Below are 26,917 nucleotides of genomic sequence, written 5' to 3'. Positions count from 1 at the left end.
TGCGTTTTGAATGGCGAGTGAATTCTGACTAACTTAAACACCTCTGTTTGGCCATTGCGTTCAAGAGATCAATGAACATGTCTGTGATTGACTGCATTGCTCAGTGCTTCAGGTTGTAAATAGATACCTTTCACATTGTCCAGAGTGCAAACACAAATACACGTTTGCCAAATCTGTTCGCCAATATGATAGCTTAGCATCCTCTAGCACCCTCGTAGAACTGGGCCGGACCAGGACCATGCCATTATACATACCTTTCATTGTTTTAAATCCACAGCTGATGTATTCTGCTCCATGAAGAGTGTAGCATCATGTATCAAATCAAACACCATGAGGTGTCAGTGACAGTTTTTATCATTGTGCATTATTGTCGACCTATAAATTGTATCATATTTGATATGTAAATTCAAAGGGGTCTAAATTATCAACACTGTGCTGCAAAACCTGTTGTTCACAGTCTTCAACATCCCTTGTGTCATCTGATTAACTTTTTTTTTTTTTTTAAGAAAAAAAGAGTATAACTCTAAAAAGGTCCTCTTTTAGGATGCCATTAAGACCATAAATGTGCAATTATGTCAGAGAATCCCCAGATTCTATGTGTCTGAAGAAGCTGTGCAGCCGCACAGGCATCTGTGAAATATGGCAAAGTGACAGAGTGTCTTGTTCCCTTTTTATGTCCCACATGCGTAACCCCAGACATTCTCTTATGAGGGAATTTCAAATACTGTATCATAGTGTTGACGCTATGGGAATGTTAATACCCACACCGCCTTACTGAAAAATACTTGCCCAACAAGATTGTGAAAAGTCTGCATGAGCACAGACCCTGTGGACAAGTAAGATGGATTAACCCAACAGGACTTGAAAGCCTGGGGTTGATGGCATTTAGGATGGTCTCAACAACCTCAGCAAAATCTATGAGCTGGGGGTGGGGTTGGGGTGAAGGGTGAGAGGTCCCTCCTGGTCAGAGTCTCACACGAGCCGTGTTTGGATGCCGATGTAGGTTTGCAAAGCCCTGATCAACAGTAGTGAAACATCCGCGATTGTTGATAGAAGGCTTGTTCAAGATGCATCGGAGCAGTGCGGACTGATTCGGCGGGTGCCACGGATCCGCGGGTGCATTTGTAGAGCATACGACTCCTTGTGCTGGATTGTTCGCGCAGAGCTTTGATGTCATGCGCCGATCGCTATGCGAGAAGCCGATGCATCTCAAACAAGCCTGGTGTGTTTGTATTTGGCACTGCAGCACTAGCTTTGCTGTGGAAAGGCAAACCAGTTCTTAGAAGGCTCGTCAGTTGAACCAACTCCGAACTGGCACTAGCACTAGCTCTGAACTAGCACCTGGTTCGTGCTAGTGGAAAGGGGGTATCAGAGTACGGTTCAGACAATGCACTCGTTTTGGAGACTTGTTGAGTGCCCAACCTTTTGGGGAGCCAACTGTCCTTGCAACCTCACATGCCCCAATGCCCTCCAAAGAAGGGGTGGGCACCCTTCTCCAGCAAGGTTGTTGAAAGGAGGTGGGGCTGCCGCTCCTTGAAACAACAAAGGCGGCAGGGTTGGCAGAACTGCCGTCAATGCTTGATGCTCTGCCATAACCAACTCAACCTGCAATACTCATGATCAAGAGCTGTCGTGCTGCCTCGACAATCACAGGACCCGAACCACAGATAGCAGATGTTTGACTCTCATCCCTCGAGAAGAGAGTTAGAAGGTAAGTGGCACTTCCTTATTTAAAACGCTCGCAATGAACTCAGTCAGCCTCCTCGAGAACTGACTGAGCATGCTCTGCTTCCAGACAGACAGCACAGAAATAGTGTGAGTCATTTCCTGTAAGACAGCGGGGCATGGTGGCACACATCTCCTAAATTACTTGCTTGCCTTTCTTTTAGTACTCCTCTCTAAACAAAATCAGTGTAACAGGACATACAGTGGGGAAAATAATTATTTGATCCCCTGCTGATTTTGTAAGTTTGCCCACTTACAAAGAAATGAGGAGTCTATTTTTTATGGTCGGTTTATTTTAATGGATAGAGACAGAATTACAACCCAAAATTCCAGAAAAAATCACATTATATAAAGGTTATAAATTGATTTGCATTTGATCAAGTGAAATTAGTATTTGATCCCCTACCAACCAGTAAGAATTCTGACTCCTACAGACTGTTTATGTGCCCATGTTGAACACAGATTAGTCCTGTCACTTTAAGAAAGTACTCCTAAAGTCAGCTTGTTATATGTATAAAAGACAACTGTTCAAAGGTGTCTTTATCTTCCATTCAAACCACTCCACCACCATGGGCAAGACCAAAGAGCAGTCAAAGGACATCAGAGACAAGATTGTAGACCTGCACAAGGCTGGAATGGGCTACAAGACCATCAGCAAGAAGCTTGGTGAGAAGGAGACAACTGTTGGTGCGATTATTCGGAAATGGAAGAAATACAAAATAACCATCAATCGCCCTCGGTCTGGAGCTCCATGCAAGATCTCACCACATGGGTTAAGGATGATGATGAGAAAGGTGAGGGATCAGCCCAGAACTACACAGGAGGAGCTTGTAAATGATCTCAAGGCAGTTGGGACCACATTCACCAAGAAAACCATTGGTAACACACCACGCCACAACGGATGGAAATCTTGCAGTGCCCGCAAGGTCGCCCTGCTAAAAAAGGCACATGTACCTGCCATCTGAAGTTTGCCAATGAACATCTAAATGATTCAGAGAAGGCTTGGAAGAAAGTGCTGTGGTGAGATGAGACCAAAATTTAGCTCTTTGGCATCAACTCGACTTGCTGTGTTTGGAGGGAGAGAAATGCTGACTATGACCCCAATAACACCATCCCTACAGTCAAGCATGGAGGTGGAAACATTACGCTTTGGGGCTGTTTCTCTTCTAAGGGTACAGGACGACTTCACCGCATTGAGGGGCTGATGGACAGGGCCATATGTTCTGTAAAATCTTGGACAAGATCCTCCTTCCCTCAGTCAGAACACTGAAGATGGGTTATGGATGGGTCTTCCAGCATGACAACAACCCATAATATTTCTCCAAGGCAACAAAAGAGTGGCTCAAGGAGAAGCAAATTAAGGTCATGGAGTCGCATAGCCAGTACCCAGACCTTAATTCTATAAAAAATCTGTGAAGGGAGCTAAAACTTCAAGTTGCCAAGCGACAGCCAAGAAATCTTAAATATTTAGAGAAGATTTGTAAAGAGGAGTGGACCAAAATCCCTTCTGAGATGTGTGCAAACCTGGTGACCAACAGCAAGAAACATCTTACTTCTGTGCTTGCCAACAAGGGTTTGTCCACCAAGTACTAAGTCATGTTTTGCTTGGGGATCAAATAATTATTTCACTCACTGAAATGCAAATCAGTTTATAACCTTTATATAACGTTTTTTCTGGATTTTTGTTTGATATTCTGTCTCTGTCCATTAAAATAAACCTATCATAAAAATTATAGAACCTACCATAAAAACGTATAAGTGGGCAAACTAATAAAATCAGCAGGGGATCAAATAATTTTTTTCGCCACTGTACAATTTTGACAGACAATCACACTGAAACAGACATATGGGTTTTGAACACAAGGAATCTGGGAATGATGTAGGTGCCCCTTTATGGTCTTGATGACATGCTACGCTTCACTACCTGACCTCTGTAGATAAACTTTTTTTATATAGATTTTGTATAAAAGTTCAATAAACTCTTCCATTTAAAAAAAAAAAAAATTCAGACTGTTGTTGCATATGTTTACAAGGTTAACCAGTAAGGGGACGTTGATTCCAACATTTGAGTGTGAGGACAGTGAAATAACAGGAGTCGCAGTAATGAATACTAGAGCAGAATAGGACCTATACATGACTAGCTGCCCTGGTGAAAAAAGGCGGATGTTGTGCAAATGTGTGCCTTGACTGTGGTTAGTAGGCTGCAAACGTCACATTGCTGTCTAGTTTTTGGCTTCCTGACTCAAATGGCTTTCAGTTTTCTCTATATTTACTTGCTGAATGTGGACATGCTGAAAATTCTCGAGTGAGTTGTGTGTGCTCTTTGAACCATCAAGAGGAGGATGTTCAAACGAGGCCACAGGTGCTCTTTTAAAGCACATTTGTTACACAACACATCTTCGGCCTCTGAAAGTTATGTCAGTCTTCGAGCGTGAGTACCACTTCTTTTTTTTTTGTAGCTTATTAAGTTTAATAATTCTTTTCGAAATCAAGCACATCCCTCTCTTTATTTTCTCATTTGTATATGTTTTTTGTTTTCACTCTAACATGTGGATAACTTTAAGCAGTCCTGCACTGCATGTATTTACATACTGGGATATGCATGATAAAGCAAAGTCTCCATCTATAGACACTTTATATCGTCGTCCCAATATATATTGTCATTGTCATACCACCCTGCCCTAGTGTACACAGAAAATAGTATTTAAAAAGTGCACATGGTACATATCTCATGCAAAATAAACACATGGGTACTGTCCACAAATTGTACATAATCATTAATATCAAACGTATTGAGATGTGCCTTGTTTCAAATTTAAATATGCACAAGTATAATAGAAATTTAAGAGCTACGGGTTTCAGAATTTTGGGGTGAACTATTCTTTCCTACCCAAAATGCTATGCTGATGCAGCATTTTTAAGATTGTAAATATATGTTCATGTCTTTTTTCCCCAAGTGAATTCTGTATTTTTATTTATATGGTAAAATATATTGTATTATCAAAAGGGATGTTAACCCCTGACTCATAGTAGCCACTTTTCTACCATCGAGCCAAAACGTTCTCGCTGTTTAACTGTTCCATTCTATGTCGATCCGGCCCAGCCGGTGCGGATATGGTTTCATTTTCCACTGCGGTGGGCTGATAACAGAGCTTTTTGAAATGTAATACAAATGCGTCAGTCGTTGTCTTGGTAATGCAAGAGTTTACAAATGGTATAAGATGTAAATAGCTACCACATTATGGATATTTTAATTTTATTATTAACTTGTTTACGTCGCTCAAATAGTGCACTTGAACATCTACAGAGAAACTGGTAGCCAGGTAACAGACAAGTGACCAATCTAAGTGGCGACGTCACTACAAGCATTCTAGCAGCATGGTTCAGCACGGCATCCTTAGAATCCAGACCGAGAACCTTACAATCCCCAGCAATTAAGCCAGTGGTGAAAGTAAGAAGGCAAAACTCCCCAAGATACTAAAACAAGTCTTCTGTGAGCCATTCTGTGTTTAACTTACAACTTATAACACCCATAAATGAGAACAACAAGCACTCAAAGAACATTATGAAGTATATTGCGCATCTATATCATCTAAGAGGAGAACAGTTGATGTTCAGTTTCTACACTTACTGCTGTTGTGTGTCTTACTTCACTAAATGTTTTCATTTTGTTACTCCCATGCTAAGAAAACACTTTCTTTACACAGTGGTGTGAATGTCCACATTCTAACTTTTAACGTTTGTTCCCTTGTAATGTTCTGTAAAGTAGGCTGACATGAGCATACAGGCTCTGAGTCTTCAATATTTATGCTTCTTGCACTATAAATAGAGTATCTGTCTGTTGGAGAGCTAGTGTACGTGGGTGGAGCGAAGGTATATTTGGGGCTGCTCAAATCAAAAGAATAAAGATTTTTTACAGAGACTAAATTACTGACAGTTCAGCTATTATTGACCAGCCCTATTGTTCCATGTTGGCACGAAGTGTTATGGATTTCCCTGCAATTATAATTTCAGTCCTTTCTAATGTGAGAAACAGTTTGACAGTCAGGCAGAGCAATTATTTCTGGCACAGTGAAGACTTGCGAACAAGTTTGGAATGTGTGTGTGAGCAGGTTTCTGTTGGTCTGTGCTTGTGTGCTCATACATATATGTGGGTGCAAATCGCCGATGCACACACCCATACACAATCTGTAAGTGAAATTCAGCCTTCTATTTCAAGAAGCCGGTATTGTTTGGTTTTTGCAAATTTGTCTCAACGGTCAACATTTTATGTAATTTTTTTTTTAAGCCTTTGACACAAAACAGCCCTCAGCTTAGTAAATATCTACCATATACTGTATGTGTCACCAGAGCCTGTTTTAAAGGCATCACCATGGAGACAGAGAAGGGGAAGCAGGAAACAATGGCTGTTTTCTAGCATATCTCTCTCTTTCTCTGCTGAATATGGTGCTCATAATTACTGCCTGCAATATACATCATGTCATGCCCTCGACAGATATAAAGGGCTTTGGGAAGCTCTAGCCTACCATTAGTATTATGCCTGTGACACCACAAATAGCAAACATACTTCAGATTATGATTCCCATAGTGAATGCATACCACAGTGATTTCAGATTTTAAGGCCAAATGAAAGTGTTACTGTGAAAATCATAAATTATTCAAGCTTCATGATATAATATGCCTTATCACCCATGGATGTGGGTTTAATTAGAATAAATATATTGAGAAAGCTAAACATTTTAAACAAAGACATTTCTAGATCCTATTTTGTCCCAAAATTAATAGAAAAAATTGAGTTTTGCATAAAAAATTGCATTTTTTGTGATTATTAAAGTTTGTACAGGACAGTTTGTACAGTATATAAACCTTTACATCTATGGAATGTCCCCATAAAACATGGAAACCTGTGTATGTGTGTGTGTGCGTGTGTGTGTGTGGGTGGGGGGATGCTATAATATTGCCATCCCTACATAGATGGCAATATTATAAGGACAGTTTCCGGTCCCCCTGAGGAAAACATCTTATAAATCACACTAAATGATATTTTTTGAAAGTGTAAAAATGCAAAAAGTTTACTGTGAGTGTTGTGTTTAGGAGAAGGGTAAGGGGGTAGAATATACAGTTTGTACAGTATAAAAATAATTATGTCTGTGGAAAGTCCCAGTGAAACCCAATGTGTGTATGCGTATTTCAGACCATGCATAAAATATCTCTATACCTGACAGATATCACTGAAATACAGGTTGGTGTCCTGGGAAACTGTATGTCTCTGTGACATCTGTGAGCGTACCAGCAAGGAGAAGCGCTGTCTGCTGTGAATCATTAGCTGCTTCCGAAATCACATACTGTCAAATGTATAGCATTTGATGATGATCTTACTTCTTGACCATAAAGTATGTTCTATAAATATGCATGTGTATAGTATGAACATGGCTTCATGGGATGCACATTTCAGTATCTCTTTAGAAGAAGTGGGAATTGTTCACCATGTGCTTTGCATTCTAAACATAGTAGGGAAGTAGGCATATTCAGATGCTGTGATTTTGTGTGTTTGGGATTCCTGGCATTGAGTTTGCTAATGTGTCAAAGAGAGGGGTTTTGGTTTAAAGGTGTGTTTGGATGATGGAAGAAAACAAAATAATGGACACCTAAGTCATATATTCCACCAGTAAGCACACATTGCAATTCCTAGCAGCCTACTGTAATTGAAAAAACTCATTATTTAATATTGGTTTCAATTAAAAAGTATCAATGTATCTGGACAGAATGTTTTTATTGCTGTATTGCAGTAAATATAATTATTTTGTGTGTGTGTGTGTGTGTGGTCCTGATATTAGGCTTTATTTTTTATAAGAAAATATTTTACTTTTCATTTGATTTTGAGTTTTCACTCCACAGCATCTTAGTGATGATGGGAATAAATGTGATCAATCAAATTTTACAGCATTGTGTGGGTGGTGACACTGCAGATTTCGTGAAGCATTGTTTGGGCTAGATTCAGAGGTGCTGGATTTTGGGTCATGATGGATTTTGCTGCAATTAGATGATAATATATAGAAATTCAATCATATAGACACTGAAATAATGCTTAGTGAATCATTCACGGATGGCAGAGGATGACATCTACTGAGAGTTCATTTGAAGCGTCACTGTTGCTAATGTTTCCTGTCAGATGTCCTGATAGATTTGAAACGCTTACATACATCTTAAAGATGGATCTGGAGATTAAAAGAAGTTACTTACCCAATAGACAGTTTTAGCTGCTTGAAGTTTTCAGCAGTGCATTATTGGATTACGTTGTGTATTTTGCACAATGCAGAGACATAATAAATATGTCATTAATTTAAATGATTTACAATTTTAATCATATTAAATCATATCAAGATTTGGGCACTTAAAAATGTGTGAATGTCCTGAATGTGATTAAGTGTTCAAAAATGTTTGGGTGTATGTAAACAATGAATTTAAAGAATTGTATTAAACATCATTTAATTCTCTTTCCACAGGGTTCAGGTGGAATTTTATGTAAATGAAAACACATTCAAGGAGAGGTTGAAGCTCTTTTTCATCAAAAACCAAAGGTCAAGTAAGTAAAATCTTTTGACCCTTTGAGCCACTGACAGCCACTGAGAAACCAACAAGGCAAAATCCATTACTGCAAGCATAAACAATTTTTATGGATTTCAATATTACTATACGTGTACATGTTCAAGGCCTCCATATATTTGTCTTTTACTTGTACTATCACAAGCTAAATCATCCTAACAGAGAAGGTGACTTTGTTTTAACTGTTTGTTTGGATTTATGATGGTACTGTAAGTTTGCAGGTTTGCCAGACTGCTGACTTTTCTAATACATTTTCCATATGTGTTTTATATTGTATGAAGCTCCATTTCATAATTTACTGTATTGCAGGTCTCAGAATACGTCTCTTCAACCTCTCCTTGAAGTTGTTAACATGCCTCCTCTATATAATCAGAGTCTCACTAGATGATCCAGCTAACCAGGTCGCATGTGCACGGTGAGTAAACATGAACTACTTAAAGGGATAATTCAACCAAATATGAAAATTCTGTGATCATTTACTCATTTTCATGCGCACTACCATTCAAATGTTTTTTTTTTTGCATAAAGTCTCTTATGCTCACCAAGGCTGCATTTGTTTGATCAAAAAAACAATTAAAATAACTGTTTTCTATTTTAATATATTTTAAAATATAATTTATTCCTATGATGTCATAAATCCAGTCTTGAGTGTCACATGATTCATCAGAAATCATTCTGATATGCTGATTTGGTGCTCAAGAAACATTTATTTTTGTTATCTGTGTTGAAAAAAGTTGTGCTTCTTAATATTTTTGTGGAAACCTTGATACATTTTTTTCGGGATTCTCTGATGACTAGAAAGTATTAAAGGTGCTAAAGAGGATCTTTTCGTCGACTGAGAAACCAGACTGTTACTGAGTTTTTGAAATGAGCGCATGTGTAAGAATTTCGAGGGAACGCCTCCCAAATCTTGTGCACAAGTATTGGAACATGAGTGTTTACCACCGGCATATGTTGTATCGTGTTTGCGGATTCATTATGTCGGACTCACCGCAGGTAACTCATAATCTGCAGTTGTTACTCCTGTCTCCTGACAAAAACATTGCATGCGGCGCCTGTGGAGTGTGGAAAGTTACTGGAGCGCGCAGCCGCGCTCGTCTCACAAGGAACATCATGGCAGTGATTGACAAGCCAGAAGGCCAATCGTTTACGCGATGATCGTGTAAATGATTGGCTGATGGTTTTAAGGCCCTACCTCGTGCACAGATGATGTATATTAATATTATTCCTTTCAGTGCACCTAATAAATAGTCTTTTATCAGTTAGTAAAGACAGTTTCAAGTAATATTGCAAAAATGTATAAAACAAAACATCCTCTTTAGCACCTTTAAGCATCTATTTGAAATATATTTTGGTCACACTTTATTAGGTGTTTACTTACATCCAAAAATAAGTACAATGCATTTATTGTGTTCATATTGTACTGCAAACACTTTTTCTGCTACTGAGGTGGAATACGGGTATGGTTAGGGACATGTTTGGTAGTATGGGTAGGTTTAAGGGTGGGTTAACATTCAGTGTAATTATAGATGTAATTTCATGCAGGCATTTTTTGAAATACAAGTACAATGTAAAAACATGTATGCACACTATAAGTGCATTGTATCAAATGTTTAATTTAAATGCTAGTACATAGTAGTTAAAGACACCTAATATAAAGTGGGAACGATTTTTCAACAACAAACTGCCGTACCACATGACACCACTTGCTTGAGTGATATTACTTTTATCCAGCCTGTTCTAGCTCCACTTCATGTTTCCTCCTTACTGGTAAGAGAAAACATTAGGTTACTTGCATAACCCCGGTTCTCTGAGAACAGAGAGAGGTATCTCACTATGGGCGTGATAGAATATGGAAGCACCAATTAATCTGTCTAAAAGGCAGACCAATGACAAGGAGCTCATGACAAGGAGCTCACCCCCTTCCTATATATACCGCTGTGATCCCTGAAACGGCATTCTAAGCATGCTCTTCCCCCGTGTTTTTGAGTAGGGAAGCTTGGTGAGATACCTCGTTCTTTTCTCAGAGAACTGGGGTTATGCAAGTAACCTAACATTCTCTTTCAGACACTCTCTCTGTATCTCACTATGAGAATGCGACTCCCATATGCATGCTTTCCGAAGCGACTGAACAGACCTGGCAAGAATGAAAGATAACCTCTCATTTCTCCAAAGAGCCAACTTCAAGAATGGTAGCATAGTAGGTGCAGTGACATCCATCTTTTATATTTAGAAAGATTTTTCTATGCGCAGCTTGTCAATGAAGCTTATCAAATGCTAATCCATCTGAAAGCACTGAAAGTTTGAGTCGCTTAATGTACATTTGAAAAAGCAACACGCGTCAAACATCTTTCCAGACATGAGAAGCATTTATTAACATCTTGTCCAACAAAAGACAACAATTAATAACATGTTTTTACTCCAAACTCACTTCATAACGACAGTTAAGCATCCTTTTGTGAGATGACGTGGCTTTTTACACAGAATAAGGCAGTCGTGTGTTTATTAGTCATGTTTAATCAATCAAAGCGTTCCAATCTTCTGTTTCAGCTACAGCAATGGTATGATGGCCATAGGGATTTCCTGGAATGACGTGTGTTATCAATTTCTATGGCAGGGCATATTTGGAGTTTCTATGCAAGAGCGCCCTCTGGCTTTCAGCATTTACTACTGATCACAGAGCCGTACAGCTTTGACAAGCTGCGCATAAAATAATCGCAGCCTTTCTTGTCATAGAGACACAAGTAATATATCAATTGAAACTATACAATGTCTTCTTTTATTTGTGTACAATCAGAGTAAAAACACAATGTTGTGCTTTTTATAAAATAAAGAAAACTAACATGATGCGTGATCTCTCGTCTCCCTCTGAACGAAGTCCAATCTGATAGTTCTCAGAAAATTAACTGTAACTTATGAATACTAATGACAAAAAAAAGACATTTATGTCTAAAAAAAACATTGAAATGTCAGGTTTTAAATCATGTAAGTCAAATCGAAAACAAACATTCTGTGTTTATGTAATCTGTATGAAAAGAGAGCCATGTCAGAAGTCCGTGATTCAGCTCATTATCCGCTAATGCGGCCACGCCCACGGAGGGAGCGCTATTCAGAGGCAAATTCAGAGGCAATACTTGTATGCATTGTCTCAGTCGTGTATTTATTGTCCTGAAAAGTGTTTATCTGGATGTTAAAGCCATGGTTAGTGATCTCTAGAAGACATGCCGTTGTTCCTGGTTCGTTTTCTTCTTTATATGAATTTGTGGCCTGAAGGTGTACATAGCGCCCTCCGGCTGCAAGTATGAATTGAAAATACAGTATCCAGCACTCATAGTGATGACAATAAATATTGAATAAATATTACTCTGTATGGAAAATTGACATAAATATATAAGAATCCATCATTATTTCTCCAAATGTGCATGCTTTTAAGCTAAAAGCCTATATGAAATGCCATAGAGGTAACATACTTATTCAGACACTTTGCATCACAGAAATACATGATATTTTAAAGAATATAATAGAATACCATTATTTTAAATTGTAATAATATTTCACAGTATTGCTGTTTATGATGAGCTGAGACATGATTACAGAGGGTTTTTTCACAGCCTACCTGACTGAAAGGCCTCATTAATATGCAAGTCATTTCAGGTCATTATTATGCGATTCTTTTGTCTTCTCAGGTATAAATGACCCATTATTCATGATGATTCATGCCTCCTCGCATACTGTGTTTCTTGACAAAAAGTGTCTTACAAAAACTAAATCAATATATTGTTTTATATGAAGGAGTAGGCAGCATAATTTTTACATAATTCTGAAGCAAAAACTCTAGTCTAAAACCTCCAATACCCAGAAGTCTTGTCAATACAGATTTAATATACTTTTTTGGCCTTATTTCAGTGACTTAAGTTTTTTGTTTTTTCAATAACCACGCATAAACATTATTCCCTCAAAAACATGTACATACATGTTCCTCACATATTATGGTAGCCTAGTTTGTGCTGAATACAGTGTAATGACACTTGTGTCATTAATATGTTTATGAACAACTGAAAAAAGCACAAATGTCAGGGCATGTCAAAACTTCTCCAGGCCCCAAATCAGCCTCAGACTCCAGAGAGTTAAACATTTAACATTTTAAAGTTAAATATTTAAAATACTTAAAGTCTACACAACAGTCTCTGTGCTCACAGCGTCATAGACATTAATATTTTAACGATTTATAAAAGATGAATCACTGTCTGGCCATCTGGGATTTTGGTATGGAAATAAAGGTTATGATTATAATTTTTTGGAAGTATAACACCACATCGTGTGTGCATATTAGCACCATTTGTTGTTTTCTTGTGATATGAGATCTGTTTGGACCCGGAAGCACTGCAGCATGACTTAATAACCGAATATTGTGCAGCCCTAATCTCCAATGCTTCACTCCCTTCATAAAACAGCATATAAGAGGATGTTGTCCCACCAAAGCTCCTTTGAAACCTACACTGTAAGCTGAAATAGCAGCCAGATAAACTTTAATATTAGAAAACCCCCTACCATTGTTCATTAGTATATCAGTATATCACTCACCGCACACTGAAAAGAAATAACTCCATTACGAGTGCACCAGTCCTCAAACACACGCCATGTAAGATAGTGTTTATAACTTCCTGGGGAAGACTGAGTGCATTCAAATGACTCCTCATGGGCCAGACCCAAAGATTGGTAGATTGAGAGCTGTGGGCACTTGTGTGCATGCCTGCTGGCAGAGAAGAGGGAGCCCTACTAGCAGCAATCAAATAAGAGAGAGTCCATCTCATGCTGTCATTTATGTCAGAGCCAGCAGGCATGATCCCTCAGCTTTTCAACCCTGATTTTTTTCACTTTTATGTCTGTTGTGTACTAACTGCCTGTTATCATGACTTTAGGAAACACTGCACAAACATCACAGATGCCCTTTGCAGCAAAGCCTGTGCAAACTACACAACAAACCTGACCACAGATCCCACGCAAATAAACTGGTGAGTCCTGTTTGACCTCAGATATTATGACAGATCACAAATAAACTTAACTAATTAAAGTGTGCTTGTTCTGTGTTTCTTGTGCTGTATTTCTTGAAGGGAGTTAATATTTTGGGTGAATAGGAGAGTTCCTGTATGGGCAATACAGGTAGATTAAGATGTTTTTTTTTTTTTTTTTTTTTTTTTTTTAATGAACTACACTCTTAAAAATAAAGGTTCCATTTATAACCCAAAAAAAATTACCATGTGACTTTAAAGAATATTTTTAGATTGTACAACAAGCAATTTTTGGATTTTTTTTCTAGCTCAGACTGTCTGCACAACTGTGAGGGTGAATTGCTTTTATAAATCAGTTCAATAAACAAAAATTTAATATTGAGTTACATTTTAGACACAATATTATCAAAAAATTTTTTGAGTGAATGATTCAATAATACATATATAAAAACAGTAACTTATTTAATTCCTGAATGAATCAGGTGCTTTGAATTAATCATTTGAGTGAATGACTCAAATGACTCACTCATAGTCACTTGTGTTGCATTTGGACTAATTGGTTTAGTAATCCAAACACATTCAGTCGCTTGTTTGGCTCCTTAATGAATCAATGTGCTTTGAATGAATAGGTTGAGTGAATTAATGACTCTCTAATAAAGACTTTGTCTTCTCACCATTAAAGGGATAGTTCACCCAAAAATGAAAATTTGATGTTTATCTGCTTACCCCCAGTGCATCCAAGATGTAGGTGACTTTGTTTCTTCAGTAGAACACAAATGATGATTTTTAACTCCAACCGTTGCCGTCAGTCAAATAATGTACTGAAACGGTAACACCATCTATAAGAGTCAAAAAAACATGCACAGACAAATCCAAATGAAACCCTGCGGCTCGTGACAACACATTGATGTCCTAAGACACGAAACGATCGGTTTGTGCGAGAAAACAAACAGTATTTATATATTTTTTTACCTCTAAAACACCACTATGTCCAACTGCTCTCCAGATCCGGTTAGTGAGGTCTGATCGCGCTCTGACAACGGAAGTGATCTCTTGCACTCATTGAAGCAAAGCGCAAGCGATCAGTTCCGTCATCAGAGCGCGTTTTTTGACCTCACTAACCGGATGCTGAACGCAGTTGGACATAGTGTTGTCTTAGAGGTAAAAAAATGATATAAATACTGTTTGTTTTCTCGCACAAACCGATCATTTCGTGTCTTAGGACATCAATGTGTCGTCACGAGCCGCAGGGTTTAATTTGGATTTATCTGTCCTGGTTTTTTGACTCTTATAGATGGAGTTCCCATTTACACAAAGTATACGGCTGACAGACGGCAACGGTTGGAGTTAAAAATCATAATTTGTGTTCTACTGAAGAAACAAAGTCACCTACATCTTGGATGCGCTGGGGGTAAGCAGATAAAAATCAACTTTTCATTTTTGGGTGAACTATCCCTTTAATTGGCATAATAACCTGCATACAAATGAAAAATACTCACCACTACTGACTGGAACACAGACTAACAGAGTGATATAAACAGTGAAAAGCAGTGCCCCAATTATTACCCTCTCAGTGGTCTTGTCTGTCTGTTTAAATCTTCTTTTGACAGACAGTTCTATGGGTGCACAGGACAGACCCCAGGAGGCTTTTGCATTGAGTACCCTTTATTTTTTAAGAGTGTACATCACAGTTCACATTTCTTTATGACTACTAATTGCATCTTTCACTCTGATGGTACTCAGACTCTGATAGGAGTTATTTCCTACAATCTCATTATACACTGATATTGATACTCTGCTAATCAAAATGATGATTATGTTTCCTGCACCACAGGTGACAGTGGCCTTAATTAGCTTCTTGCAAGCAATGCTCCTTGTGTATCTCAGCTACAAGGTAAGATTATTACCATTATTATTCTGCCCTTGTGAGCTTTCTAACCACTGATCTAAATTAAATCGGACCATTTCAGCTTCTCTTGGGTTGCTAAAGGATCCCTTTGTTTCTTCAGTTTCCTTGTAATCGGAAGTGTTCCTCTCTTTCAACAGAAAAAAAAACACCTCTAAATTGTTTTTCTGTTTCTTCTTTGATTTATCAAGATAAAATCTGTTGTTGGGAGCTGAATGTAATATTTGTTGTAATTAAAGGCAGCACCCCAATTTGCCCACTTATACCTTGCTTAGGCAGTTTACACTTTTCTGGGAAGTCAGTTGATGTCTGGCCTATAGTTGTCTCTTTACACAATAGTGGGATATAAGAAACTGTTTTACACACATTTATACTTTTACATACATACTTTCAAATCCTCATACATAGACTTTCAAGTCAAGCCACAAATGACAGTATTTACAATACAAGTTTCATTTGACATACTATTATTATTACACTATAATTTGGGATACACTAATTCCAGTGTCATATACTGTTTATGACAGATGCATACCGTTTTTTAGTGTTGTGATTTTTTTTTTAAATGTGCATTTTTGTACTTTTTAATGCTTCTGCAGTGTAACTTATATTTATTTCATTTCTAGGGGAACATTTGGGAGCAGATTTTCCAAATCTCCTTCATCATTGAGATGATCAATACAGTGCCATTTATAATTACAGTAAGTGATGAAGATTCTGGTGGACAAAGAAGCACGCATCCAGTTGCTGCCATCAAACAATTATTGTTGATAGTACAGTAATTGTTGAGTACTGTTATATTGTTGTGACTAAGTCTAATTTTATAAGTAGCCATTAATACCAGAAAGTCAATCATGAGAAGGAATGATTATTACTGAAAATAACAATTAGACAAGTAACAAATAGCCATTTTTTGACCTGCAGTAATTGTGAGCAAATTATATGTTGTTTAATTTTTTTTATGTTAATGGCATTACAGATGTAAAAGCTATGGAGTGGAACACAGCTTTTCTATTATAATTGATTTATTCATTTATTTTTGTAGATCTTTTGGCCTCCGCTAAGAAACATTTTTGTTCCTGTGTTTCTTAATTGTTGGCTTGCCAAATCAGCGCTGGAGAATATGATTGTAAGTAGCCTGTGCAGCTGTGTAGTGTATTTTACATGACTATGAGAAATCATATTGGGTGTCTTAGTAGAATAACATCGAAGTTGTTTGATGATATTGCTGTGCTGGAAAGGTTTACTTCATTATGCACTTGACAAATGAAAATGCATCATCAATGAGTAAAATCTGAGACTGTGCCAGCGTTCCCTTCCCTGCCAGATGGTCGGGTCAAATGGCCAGAGAAAACCTGGCAGGGGGAATGTCCTTTTACAAATGCTTTTAGCAAAGATATTGGTAAATAAGAATGTTAACAGTCACTAAAATGTGACAGTGTCTTGAAGATTTCTCTGTTTTACCCCCATACTTTCCTACATATTTTCCTAGAGAGATGATAATTAAGGATCACCCAAAATGAAAATACTGTCATCATTTACTCACCCTCAAGTTGTTTCAAACCTGTATGAATTTCTTTCTTCTGCTGAAAACAAAAGAAGATATTTTGAAGAATATGGGTAACCAAACAGTTGATGTTAGATCATTGACTTCCATAGTAATGAAAAAATAAATAAAAAATACTATGGAAGTCAATATGGTCCATCAACTGATTGGTTACCATAATTCTTCAAAATATCTTATGTGTTCAGCAGAAGAATGAAACTAGTACAGGTTTGGAACAACTTAAAGGTGAGTAAATGATGACAGAATTGTCATTTTTGGGTGAACTATCCCTTTAACATACATGTAGGCCTATATCTCATATATAGCTAAGCAGTACACTGTAAAGCAGAATTGTTTGTTTAACTTAAAAAAGTAAAAAGTAAAATTATCTAAGTTGATTTGACAAAAGAAAAAATGTTATAAAACAAACAAACAATGAAAATAATTTTTTACAGTGTACATTTATTAAGGAGCATTTACATTTCCTTGTATATTTTGTGTAAGGAGCACTAGACCATAATTGTTAAAGGAAGATAATTTAGATGATTAAGTTCTTTTAAAATCAGGAACATAAATGGGCGGCCTTTTTTTTTTTAGAACATGGCTTTTTTATTCCTCATGTCGCCTTCATTGTGTGCGTTATTCTTGTATTCTTGTCATGGCTTATTCTCTGACAGAAGAGATCTCTTTCACTTACTGTATCTCTGTTCTTTTCTAGAATGATCTCCATCGTGCCATTCAGCGCACACACTCTGCCATGTTCAACCAGGTCCTCATTCTGATCTGTACACTTCTCTGTCTGGTCTTCACTGGGTAAAGCTCTTTGATCTCTGATATCCCTGATGGGGCTTTAGCCTTTTGCAGGCTTGTATCTAATGCTGCAGATCTGAAACAGTCACACTCGGATGTATTAACCATCCAGATCAATAATGTACATCAGTTAATCCAAATTAACTCTTTTCCCATAGTGTCAAATCAATATGCTTCCATTTTTTTAGGAATATAGAACAAAATCTACTAAGTATTTAATAGAGCAAAACAGTCACGGCTCCCCTTTTTCAGTAGTTTGGCTTCTGGAAGTATTTTCCCATTCATTTTCTCTGTAGGGATTTAAAAAGAATCCTTAGTAAAGAGATGTAAGCCACCAACCCATCTCTGAGATGAATCACAATATCACAAACTTTGTTTTAAAGCAAAAGGAAAAGACAAAGGTACAAGGCTCTGAAATGAACATCTTTTGTAATCTTTTAATAAAAATTTATACATGCGTACACATATATAAAAACAGAATCCAAAGAATCGCGAAAACAACGTATCACAGTTTTCACAAAAATACTAAGCAGAGGAACTGTTTTAAACATTGATAATATTAGAATTATTTCTGAGGGATCATGTGACACTGATGACTGGAGTAATGGCTACTGAAAATTTGGCTTTGCCATCATAATAATAAATTACATTTTAAAATAAATGAACAGTAATAAAACAGTTATTTTATTGTAAATAACATTTTACAATATATTATGTTTTTAAAGCTGCAGCCCGTAACTTTTTTTTGGTTAAAAATGATCCAAAATCAATTTTTGAGCAAGTACATAACCAGCCAGTGTTCAAAACTATCTCCTTACCTTAGCTTGATTCACAACGGTAAGCTTGTAATAATGTTTTATAATAAGAGCAGTACTAGTGGGTTTTTGTGGGAAATTCAAGCATGCAGCCGTTTGTCTTTGCGTCATTATGTCTCGTCTGTAAACAGAAAGGAAGGAGTCCGAGTAGCTATATCTTGTGAGGATGCTGCTTGTAGCGGATCATTTATAGCATTTTCTCACAGCAGCTGAAATAATTAAACTTATTATTTTGATGGTGGATTGTAATCCAGAAAGGTCCAAATGACAATCATCTGTAGATTCACCCATAGTCAAAAGCAAAACACATGCGGTCGGAGTGGCTACAGAAATTGAAATCTACAGGTAACGCTAACACACACTAAATACACAGTCATAGTAATGCTGATGTTGTTAACATTAACAATTTGAGGATAAAGTATAACAGTGATAATAATTTACACGGTTTCCGAGCAAAGCGATTGTTAGATTTAATCACAATTGGCAGCATGATTTATTGTAGGCCTAATAGGCCTTTTTGGTCAGAACAAAAGTGGCAGACATGTTGCTTACTTGATCAGATGACATTTTCTGGTGAACATTTTTATTTTGGTCATACTTCCAAGACTTAGAATCTGTGTTTTCGAAGCACAGTATCCACACTGATGTGGTGACTGACAGCAAATATTAGATTCATCCGCACTCAGGAGCTGTTCTGATACACAACGCACGTAACTATAATAATTCCACATATAACTGCAATTGCAGGTTTCAAACAGAGATGGCGACAAAGAAGCAAATCTTACGGACTGCACCTTTAAGTATATAAGGCTACGTTCACACTGCAGGGCTTAATGCTCAATTCCAATTTTTTGAAAAAATTCGATTTTTTTAAAAGGCCGTTCACATTTTCAATTAAATGCGACCTTTTGTGATCTCCTGTGTGAACGTGAAATGACCCAAAAGTGACCCGCATGCGCAGAAGAGTACGCAACGGTCAACGACGTCACTCGTTGTTTGCGGAAGTAGACGGCCACCTCGTTTGTTCCAGGCTTTAACCTCCTTGTATTTGGCTCGGAGGCTTTTTATTTTTCGCTGGCATTGGAGCCAGGATCGTCTGTAACCACGCTCGGCCATTTTGCTGGAAATGTTTTCGTAAACCGCCCGGTTCCGATAAGAGCTCTCGAGTTTGGCCTGAATAGAGCTGTCACCCCAAATATTAATTAAATCTGTGACCTCGCTTCCCTTCCATTGACTGGTCTCAGCAGCATCGTCCGCCATGGTTGTTGTTTATCTTCTCGTTCCCGCCTACTTCAACGCACAATTATGACATTTGTAGTGTATCAATGACGTACGGGTCGGATACATGTGGTCTGGCCGTTCAGACGGAGGTCGCATTTCAAAAGATCGGATACGTATCGGATTCAGGACCACATACCCAAGTGGCCTGGGTCACATTTGAAGAGATCGGATCTGTGTCGTTCAGACTGTCATGAAAAGATCAGATACAGGTCGCATAGGGGCAAAAAAATCGGAATTGGGTCGTTTCAGCCTGCAGTGTGAACGTAGCCTTTAAGTCTATCTTGAACAGCATTTTATGTTAAAGGTGCCCTAGAATCAAAATTTGAATTTACCTCGACATAGTTAAATAACAAGAGTTCAGTACATGGAAAAGACATACATTGAGTTTCAAACCCCATTGCTTCCTCCTTCTTATGTAAATCTCATTTGTTTAAAAGACTTCCGGAAAACACGCGGATCTCAACATAACACCGACTGTTATGTAACAGTCGGGATCATTAATATGTATGACCCCAATATTTGCATATATGCCAGCCCATGTTCAAGGCATTAGACAAGGAAAGGCAGTATTAACGTCTGGATCTGTGCACAGACAAGGTAAGCCAGCAAGAACAACAGTGAAAAATGGCAGATGGAGCAATAATAACTGACATGATCCATGATAGCATGATATTTTTAGTGATATTTGTAAATTGTCGTTCTAAATGTTTTGTTAGCATGTTGCTAATGTACTGTTAAATGTGGTTAAAGTTACCATCGTTTCTTACTGTATTCACGGAGACAAGAGCCATCGCTATTTTGATTTTTAAACATGTGCAGCCTCAAACTCATACAGAATCAAACGTAAACATCAAAATCAATACTTTACTCACATAATTCGAAGCATGCATACAGCATGCATGACGAACATCTTGTAAAGATCCATTTGAGGGTTATATTAGCTGTGTGAACTTTGTAAATGCGCTGTAATATAGTCGAGAGCTCGTGTGGCAGGGAGCAGGCGAGTTAAAGGGGCGGCGCGCTGCCAAAATCAGTGAATAGTTAATGCTGCCCCAAAATAGGCAGTTAAAAAAATTAATTAAAAAACATCTATGGGGTATTTTGAGCTGAAACTTCACAGACACAATCAGGAGACACCTAAGACTTATATTACATCTTGTGAAAAAGCATTCTTGGGCACCTTTAAAAACACTTTCTCTATAAAGAATGTAATTGGTGTTTTGGAACCCAACTGTTGCACTCTGTAAGCATTAATGAATCAAAGGAAATGATTGAAAGTCAAATTTGTTGCTTTTCAACAAAATGTCTGTTACAGTTGCTAAATTAACCTCTCATTTGTATCCCCATTAGTCCATTTTATTTTTATTCTGTATTAGCATATAATTGCATATATCTTTACCAATATAAAGGGACATGTCAGAATAAAGTGTTTACCTAAGGACTACAACTATGTCAGAATGTGAGTTCACATGATGAATCAGACAGCTGTTATAGTCCTAATGTATTTATATTTTTAATTAAATTAATGTTATAAAGCACACAGTGGTTTTAAAATTCCCTTTTGAGGTATGACTCTGTCTCATTAATTTTTTAGAACAAAATGAGAAAGTCTCTTGAAATAATGCTTAACCACAGACCTTATTTTACTCAAATAGAAAATCACTATTTTAAAAACCCATTCGAAATTCCTGAGGGAGCCATGGTAAAATGGCCTTCTGGGCAAGCCTACAAATTGACATCATGACTGAGCAGCTCAACTGAATCCTATTCATGGAAAGAGCCTTGAAGTGTCTTTCTAATAAAACTATAAAAATCTCCTGATGCTAAAATTATTTGAAGTAATCTATATTTTCGAAATCGTTTCCTGAAATGTTTTGTAATGCTCTTTAGGGCTTGTGGGATTCAGCACCTGGAGCGGGCAGGAAAGAGTCTCACCCTCTTTGACTCTTTATATTTCTGCATCGTCACCTTCTCGACTGTTGGTTATGGAGACGTCACACCCAAAATCTGGCCCTCTCAGCTACTGGTGGTCATCATGATCTGCGTTGCTCTGGTTGTGCTGCCATTACAGGTGTCACGAACAGCACAATCAAAAAATAAGTACTAGTAATAATTTACTGCGTTTACACAGTACGTTCTGTCTCTCATTTCAACACCAGTTTGAGGAGTTGGCGTATCTTTGGATGGAGAGGCAGAAGTCAGGTGGAAACTACAGCAGACATCGTGCTCAGACAGAGAAACATGTGGTTCTATGTGTCACTTCACTCAAAATAGACTTGCTAATGGATTTCCTCAATGAATTCTATGCCCACCCGAGACTACAGGTACATGCATAAACTTGTATATGTGAGCGCTTATTATTGTTCTGTGTATTGCTAATATGCTAATCTAGCTTAGTATGTAATGGTGGTATTAAAAAATTTCTCAAATGTCTAGGATTATTATGTGGTGATACTCTGTCCCACGGAGATGGACATCCAGGTGCGGCGTATACTGCAGATCCCGCTGTGGTCTCAACGTGTCATCTACCTCCAAGGCTCTGCACTGAAGGACCAAGACCTGATGAGGGCCAAGTAGGTTGTTTATTTGATCACACTTTAGTTTAGGGTCAAATTCTCACTATTAACTAACTATTATTTAAAACTTTTGCCTCAATAAACTCCTCATTACTGCTTATTAACTCTTTCTCCTCCAGCGTTTTTGAAAAAAGTTGCCAGCTCTAGCATTTTTTTGTTTTCACAAAACTTTCATGGCCCCCAGAATATTTTGTTTTATGAATATCTGAGCATGCAATATGTCAAAAGAAAGAACAGACCCCCCCCCCCTTTTTTTTTTTTAAACAAACAAAAAAAAGTTTTATTCTAGCTTAATGCATTCTTTTTTTTAATCAACATTTAAAGTGTGGGTAAGTTTAATAAAAAAAAGCAACATTTTGAGCCAAAAGCTGAGAAAAATTGGGTTTTTGTCAAAGACTTTGTCTGGATCAGATTCAGAACGATGATCAAAACATAAATGGAGTAGATTGAATTCAGTTTGCACCCCCAAAGCTTCCACAGTCCTATAGCTCATCCTGGGTCGAGATTTAATTCGCTAATGTTAGGCAGTTTTGATTTATATGCTATTTAATGTTGATGATCACATTATTTTACATATGTATCTGCTTACATATGCTATCGATTGTTTCTGCTTCTTCTTGGCCTGTGTTTTGATCAGGATATTCAGTACTCTTTCAGAAGATGTGTAATAGCACCCCCTACCATATAACAGTGAAAACATGGAAAGATGGAAAATTCCATCAATGGCAGGGAAAGAGTGAATAGTTTGTAAGGTAGTTGTTTAGGTATTGGGTAGGATTAAGGGATGTAGAATATGGTCATGCAGAATAAGGCATTAATATGTGCTTTATAAGTACTAATAAACAGCCAATATCCTAGTAATAGTTAATTGCTAATAAGCAATTACTTAAAGGGATAGTTCACCCAAAAATGAAAATTTAATGTTTATCTGCTTATCCCCAGCGCATCCAAGATGTAGGTGACTTTGTTTCTTCAGTAGAACACAAATGATGATTTTTAACTCCAACCGTTGCGGTCTGTCAGTCGTATAATGCGTCAATGGGAACTCCATCTACAAGAGTAAATACAACTTGCATAGACAAATCCAAATTAAATTACATTGATGTACTAAGACACGAAACGATTGGTTTGTGCGAGAAACCGAACAGTATTTATATAATTTTTTACTTCTAAAACACCACTATGTCCAACTGCCCTCAACATCCGGTTAGTGAGGTCAGATCACGATCATTGAAGTATAAGCGCAAGACATCACTTCCATTGTCAGAGCGATCAGACCTCACTAACCGAATGCTGAACGCAGTTGGACATAGTGGTGTATTAGAGGTAAAAAATTATATAAATACTGTTCGGTTTCTCACACAAACCGATCGTTTCGTGTCTTAGGACATCAATGTGTCGTCACGAGCTGAAGGGTTTAATTTGGATTTGTCTATGCAAATTTTATTTACTCTTATAGACGGAGTTGCCATTGACACGCATTATACGACTGACAGACGGCAACGGTTGGAGTTAAAAATCATCATTTGTGTTCTACTGAAGAAACAAAGTCACCTACATCTTGGATGCGCAGATAAACATCAAATTTTCATTTTTGGGTGAACTATCCCTTTAACAGTGAGAATTGGACCCTAAAATAAAGTGTTATTGTTTATTTTTGCCTAAAAAGTCCATTGGTTATATGTGGATGCATTTTGCTCTTGTTCAAACTAAGATGATACAAGAGCTACGAAAATTTTTATTTTGGATAGGCCTTTACAGAAGTGTCATGCTTTCCAGATTTTTTCAAGATTTTCAGATGTTCAGCTTCGTAATTAAAAAGAATATTTGATAATGAAGTTGAACAATTATTGTCGGTTAAAAAAAGCTGATTAAATATCTATTTCAGTCATGGAACTCTAGATGGTGCTTGCAAACTGTAAGCAATCGCATCTTTACCACATGGCACAAGCCCTTTGGCCTCTGCTTATTCTGCAGCCAGTGAGATTGCTTGCTCAACATTTAAATAGTCTGGTTTAGTGTTCGCTGTATACTAGTCCTGCAGCACGCTAACAGAGTTCCTCTGAAACCCTCCACCTCCCCCAGCTCCACCTGTCTAGATCTGCTATGGGATTTATCTATGTCTTTTTATGCAGCAGCAGCATAACTTACATGTTCACAGCAGCGTTTCTGTGTATCTATTGGCAGTGGCAAATCTGTACTTGCTCTGCAGCAGCAACAATGTGCGTAGAAGATCTAGTCCACCAAGACCAAAATAACATTCCCACATTCATTAACGTGCCAAAACTACTCAATAGAGTTGTCATGATTGAAATTTAGTCAGTCTAATCCCATCACACTTTCCACATGTCATTTAATTTAAACAGATTATATATCTACTCTTGTGTTCCACAAAACTCGTGTCATTTTGTCTCATCTGGAACAAAATGTCAGAAATGTTCTTTTTCACACTAAACAAAAACTACTAATTTAGGGCACCAAGTGAGCCAGGGCCGCTACCGATTTGAGGTTCTGACTCTGTGTTTCAGTCTATGAGAGAGCCATTAAATTGATAGAGAGATCAGTCTAGTATTTCTGCAAATTTATCTGTAGCCGCCAGTGATTTCATCCTTTCAAGTACTTTTTAAATACATTAATACTATGACTAGATTACCGAGAGCATTTGAGAATTGACCTTGGAATGAGATTAATAGTGTCAGAGACCTTAATTTGTCATGTAGCCTGTCAGCGAGAGCTCTTGTGCATTCATCAGTATTTTAAGAGTTACATTCACCAAAGATATTTAAGGACAGAAGAAGGACTGGTGTGCAGTCCTTTAATTGACAGTTTTATATTAAACAAGACAATTCGCAGTCCCACTGCCTATCAAATTTAAAACATCAATAGTACAACTTGCAAGAACGCCATTTAAAACAGCAATTGTGGTGGACGATTTATATCTCACTATAAAGTGCACAGCAATGCTTCACCGGTAAGGTTTGGCCTAATGGCAGGCTAAACAGTTTAGCTAATTAAATTAGCATAATCCTCTCTGTGAAAACAACTTGTGGTTCTGGCTTTTCAGAGTCTAAGAGTGAAAGAGCTGTTAGTAAACTTCAGTTATAAGTATGATGTCATATTTTAACAATGATATACAGTACATCAATGTGGCATTTCTATAATTTAAACTAGCAAAGGCGTACTGATTAACTGTTTCCAAATGGAAGCTATGGACAGGCTCCCAAAAAACTAAATTAGTCTTGTGGAAAATTGAAGAGTAAACCTGCAAGCTTCACCATCAGAGCCAAACCTGACACCAGTCTCAAGCCCATCTGTTCCTTATTAAAGCAGCCTTGAAATTTAAGGATAATATATGTGCTTTTTCTTGCAATGTAACTGCATTTAAAATCCTACTATATTCCTTCATTATAAATGCAGCAAATCTGTCTCAATATGCACACTTTATATTCCAGTGCATGAATTTCTCATAAAACTCAGTCAGTTTTCTGGCCAAGTTTCCTGGCCAGTTGTATAATCTCTGTTTTGTAATTGGAAGGTAGAAATTTAAAGGATTTCATGATGAAATTGCATTTGTTGTTAAAAGTCTCTATGTGAAAAAAAAATGCTTTCTTGCTTTTAATATGTGTTTGTTGCTGCTGCATATTAATGGGTGAATAATGCATGTTGTGAGTGCTTTCATTTCTTTTGCCAGTAAGTTATTCCTCACAGTATGTCTTTAGGCTTTAAATGTTTTGGGTTTTAAACAAGCTCTATTGAAAGCATCTGTGACATGTTGACATGCCAATGCCGATTTGTTTTCTTGCAGTAATTGACTCAATGGAAGTCTATGCGATCAAGCATCATTGAGGGTTTAAAAGCAGAAATGTGCACTGCAGCTCATATTTTTAAAGCACTTCTATTTATGTCATGAAACTTGCCATTTCAGCACAGGTCATTTGTCACCAAGGAGTTGTGGGTTTGCTGGTTAGAACCGTTTAGTCAATTCTGACTCTCTGCTAGATACTTTAACTATACCAGCTGCTTCCCAAAAACAGTTTTCTGCTTTGATGGCCATTCAAAATTATATATACTATAATATAATAAAACTGATGATATATCTACACATGGTGTACATCACTAATAAATCATTGTAGTATAGTAGATTTTGCCTGGTTATTGTTTGTAGGCTCTTAAAATCAGGAAATGGATTTATATTTTTCCTGTCTGCTGCATCACAATCACTGTTGTCATTATATAATTTCCCTCAAGCTCCAAAGAGATTATTCACATCACAGTTTTATTTTGCTTTAAAGGAGTTAACAGTATCAAAGATTCTCACAAATGCATGCTGCAATTCAAGCAGAAAAATGCAAAAATACATATTTTAGTAATCTCACAATACTGTACATTCCCCAAATACACAAAAGTTATTTTGTAACTGTAATTTAATGCACCAATAAATGTAAAGCTTTTACATTTGCACTCTATGTGAATGTGTGCTTTTGCATTTTTAATAACTTTTGAGTCTGTTACTGCACAATGTGGATTTACAAATATAAGTGGTCTGATCTACACAGTCTCACAGTAAGGATAGATAGTGTTTGTGACGCTGGATTTAGCAGTGTCTTGTGGCTGTACTTTAGTTGCGGTGTGTATTTTAA

General features: G+C 37.3%; 1 protein-coding gene across 6 annotated transcripts in view; it reads left to right on the top strand.

Annotated features, from left to right (window-relative positions):
• kcnt1b (potassium sodium-activated channel subfamily T member 1b) overlaps nt 1-26,917 on the top strand; it is a 107,128-nt gene that overhangs the window by 48,831 nt on the left and 31,380 nt on the right. For 5 of the 6 annotated variants that reach the window (XR_010896869.1, XM_067405777.1, XM_067405778.1 and 2 more), the window contains 11 exons: nt 8,232-8,311; nt 8,641-8,746; nt 13,254-13,346; nt 13,446-13,494; nt 15,178-15,237; nt 15,876-15,950; nt 16,295-16,378; nt 17,514-17,608; nt 21,592-21,772; nt 21,861-22,025; nt 22,138-22,274. Coding sequence is in view for 5 of the 6 variants with exons in the window: in XM_067405777.1 (XP_067261878.1) it covers nt 8,232-8,311; nt 8,641-8,746; nt 13,254-13,346; nt 13,446-13,494; nt 15,178-15,237; nt 15,876-15,950; nt 16,295-16,378; nt 17,514-17,608; nt 21,592-21,772; nt 21,861-22,025; nt 22,138-22,274 (1,125 nt within the window). In the remaining variant the exon portion in view is untranslated. Of the gene's footprint in view, nt 1-3,949; nt 4,157-8,231; nt 8,312-8,640; nt 8,747-13,253; nt 13,347-13,445; nt 13,495-15,177; nt 15,238-15,875; nt 15,951-16,294; nt 16,379-17,513; nt 17,609-21,591; nt 21,773-21,860; nt 22,026-22,137; nt 22,275-26,917 lie in introns of those variants that run through there. The other variant, XM_067405779.1, reaches the window with a different exon arrangement.

Source organism: Chanodichthys erythropterus, chromosome 13 (genome assembly GCF_024489055.1).
Source record: "Chanodichthys erythropterus isolate Z2021 chromosome 13, ASM2448905v1, whole genome shotgun sequence".
NCBI lineage: Eukaryota > Metazoa > Chordata > Actinopteri > Cypriniformes > Xenocyprididae > Chanodichthys > Chanodichthys erythropterus.
Note: the sequence above shows the minus strand (reverse complement) of the source record. Positions and strands in the feature narration are given on the sequence as shown.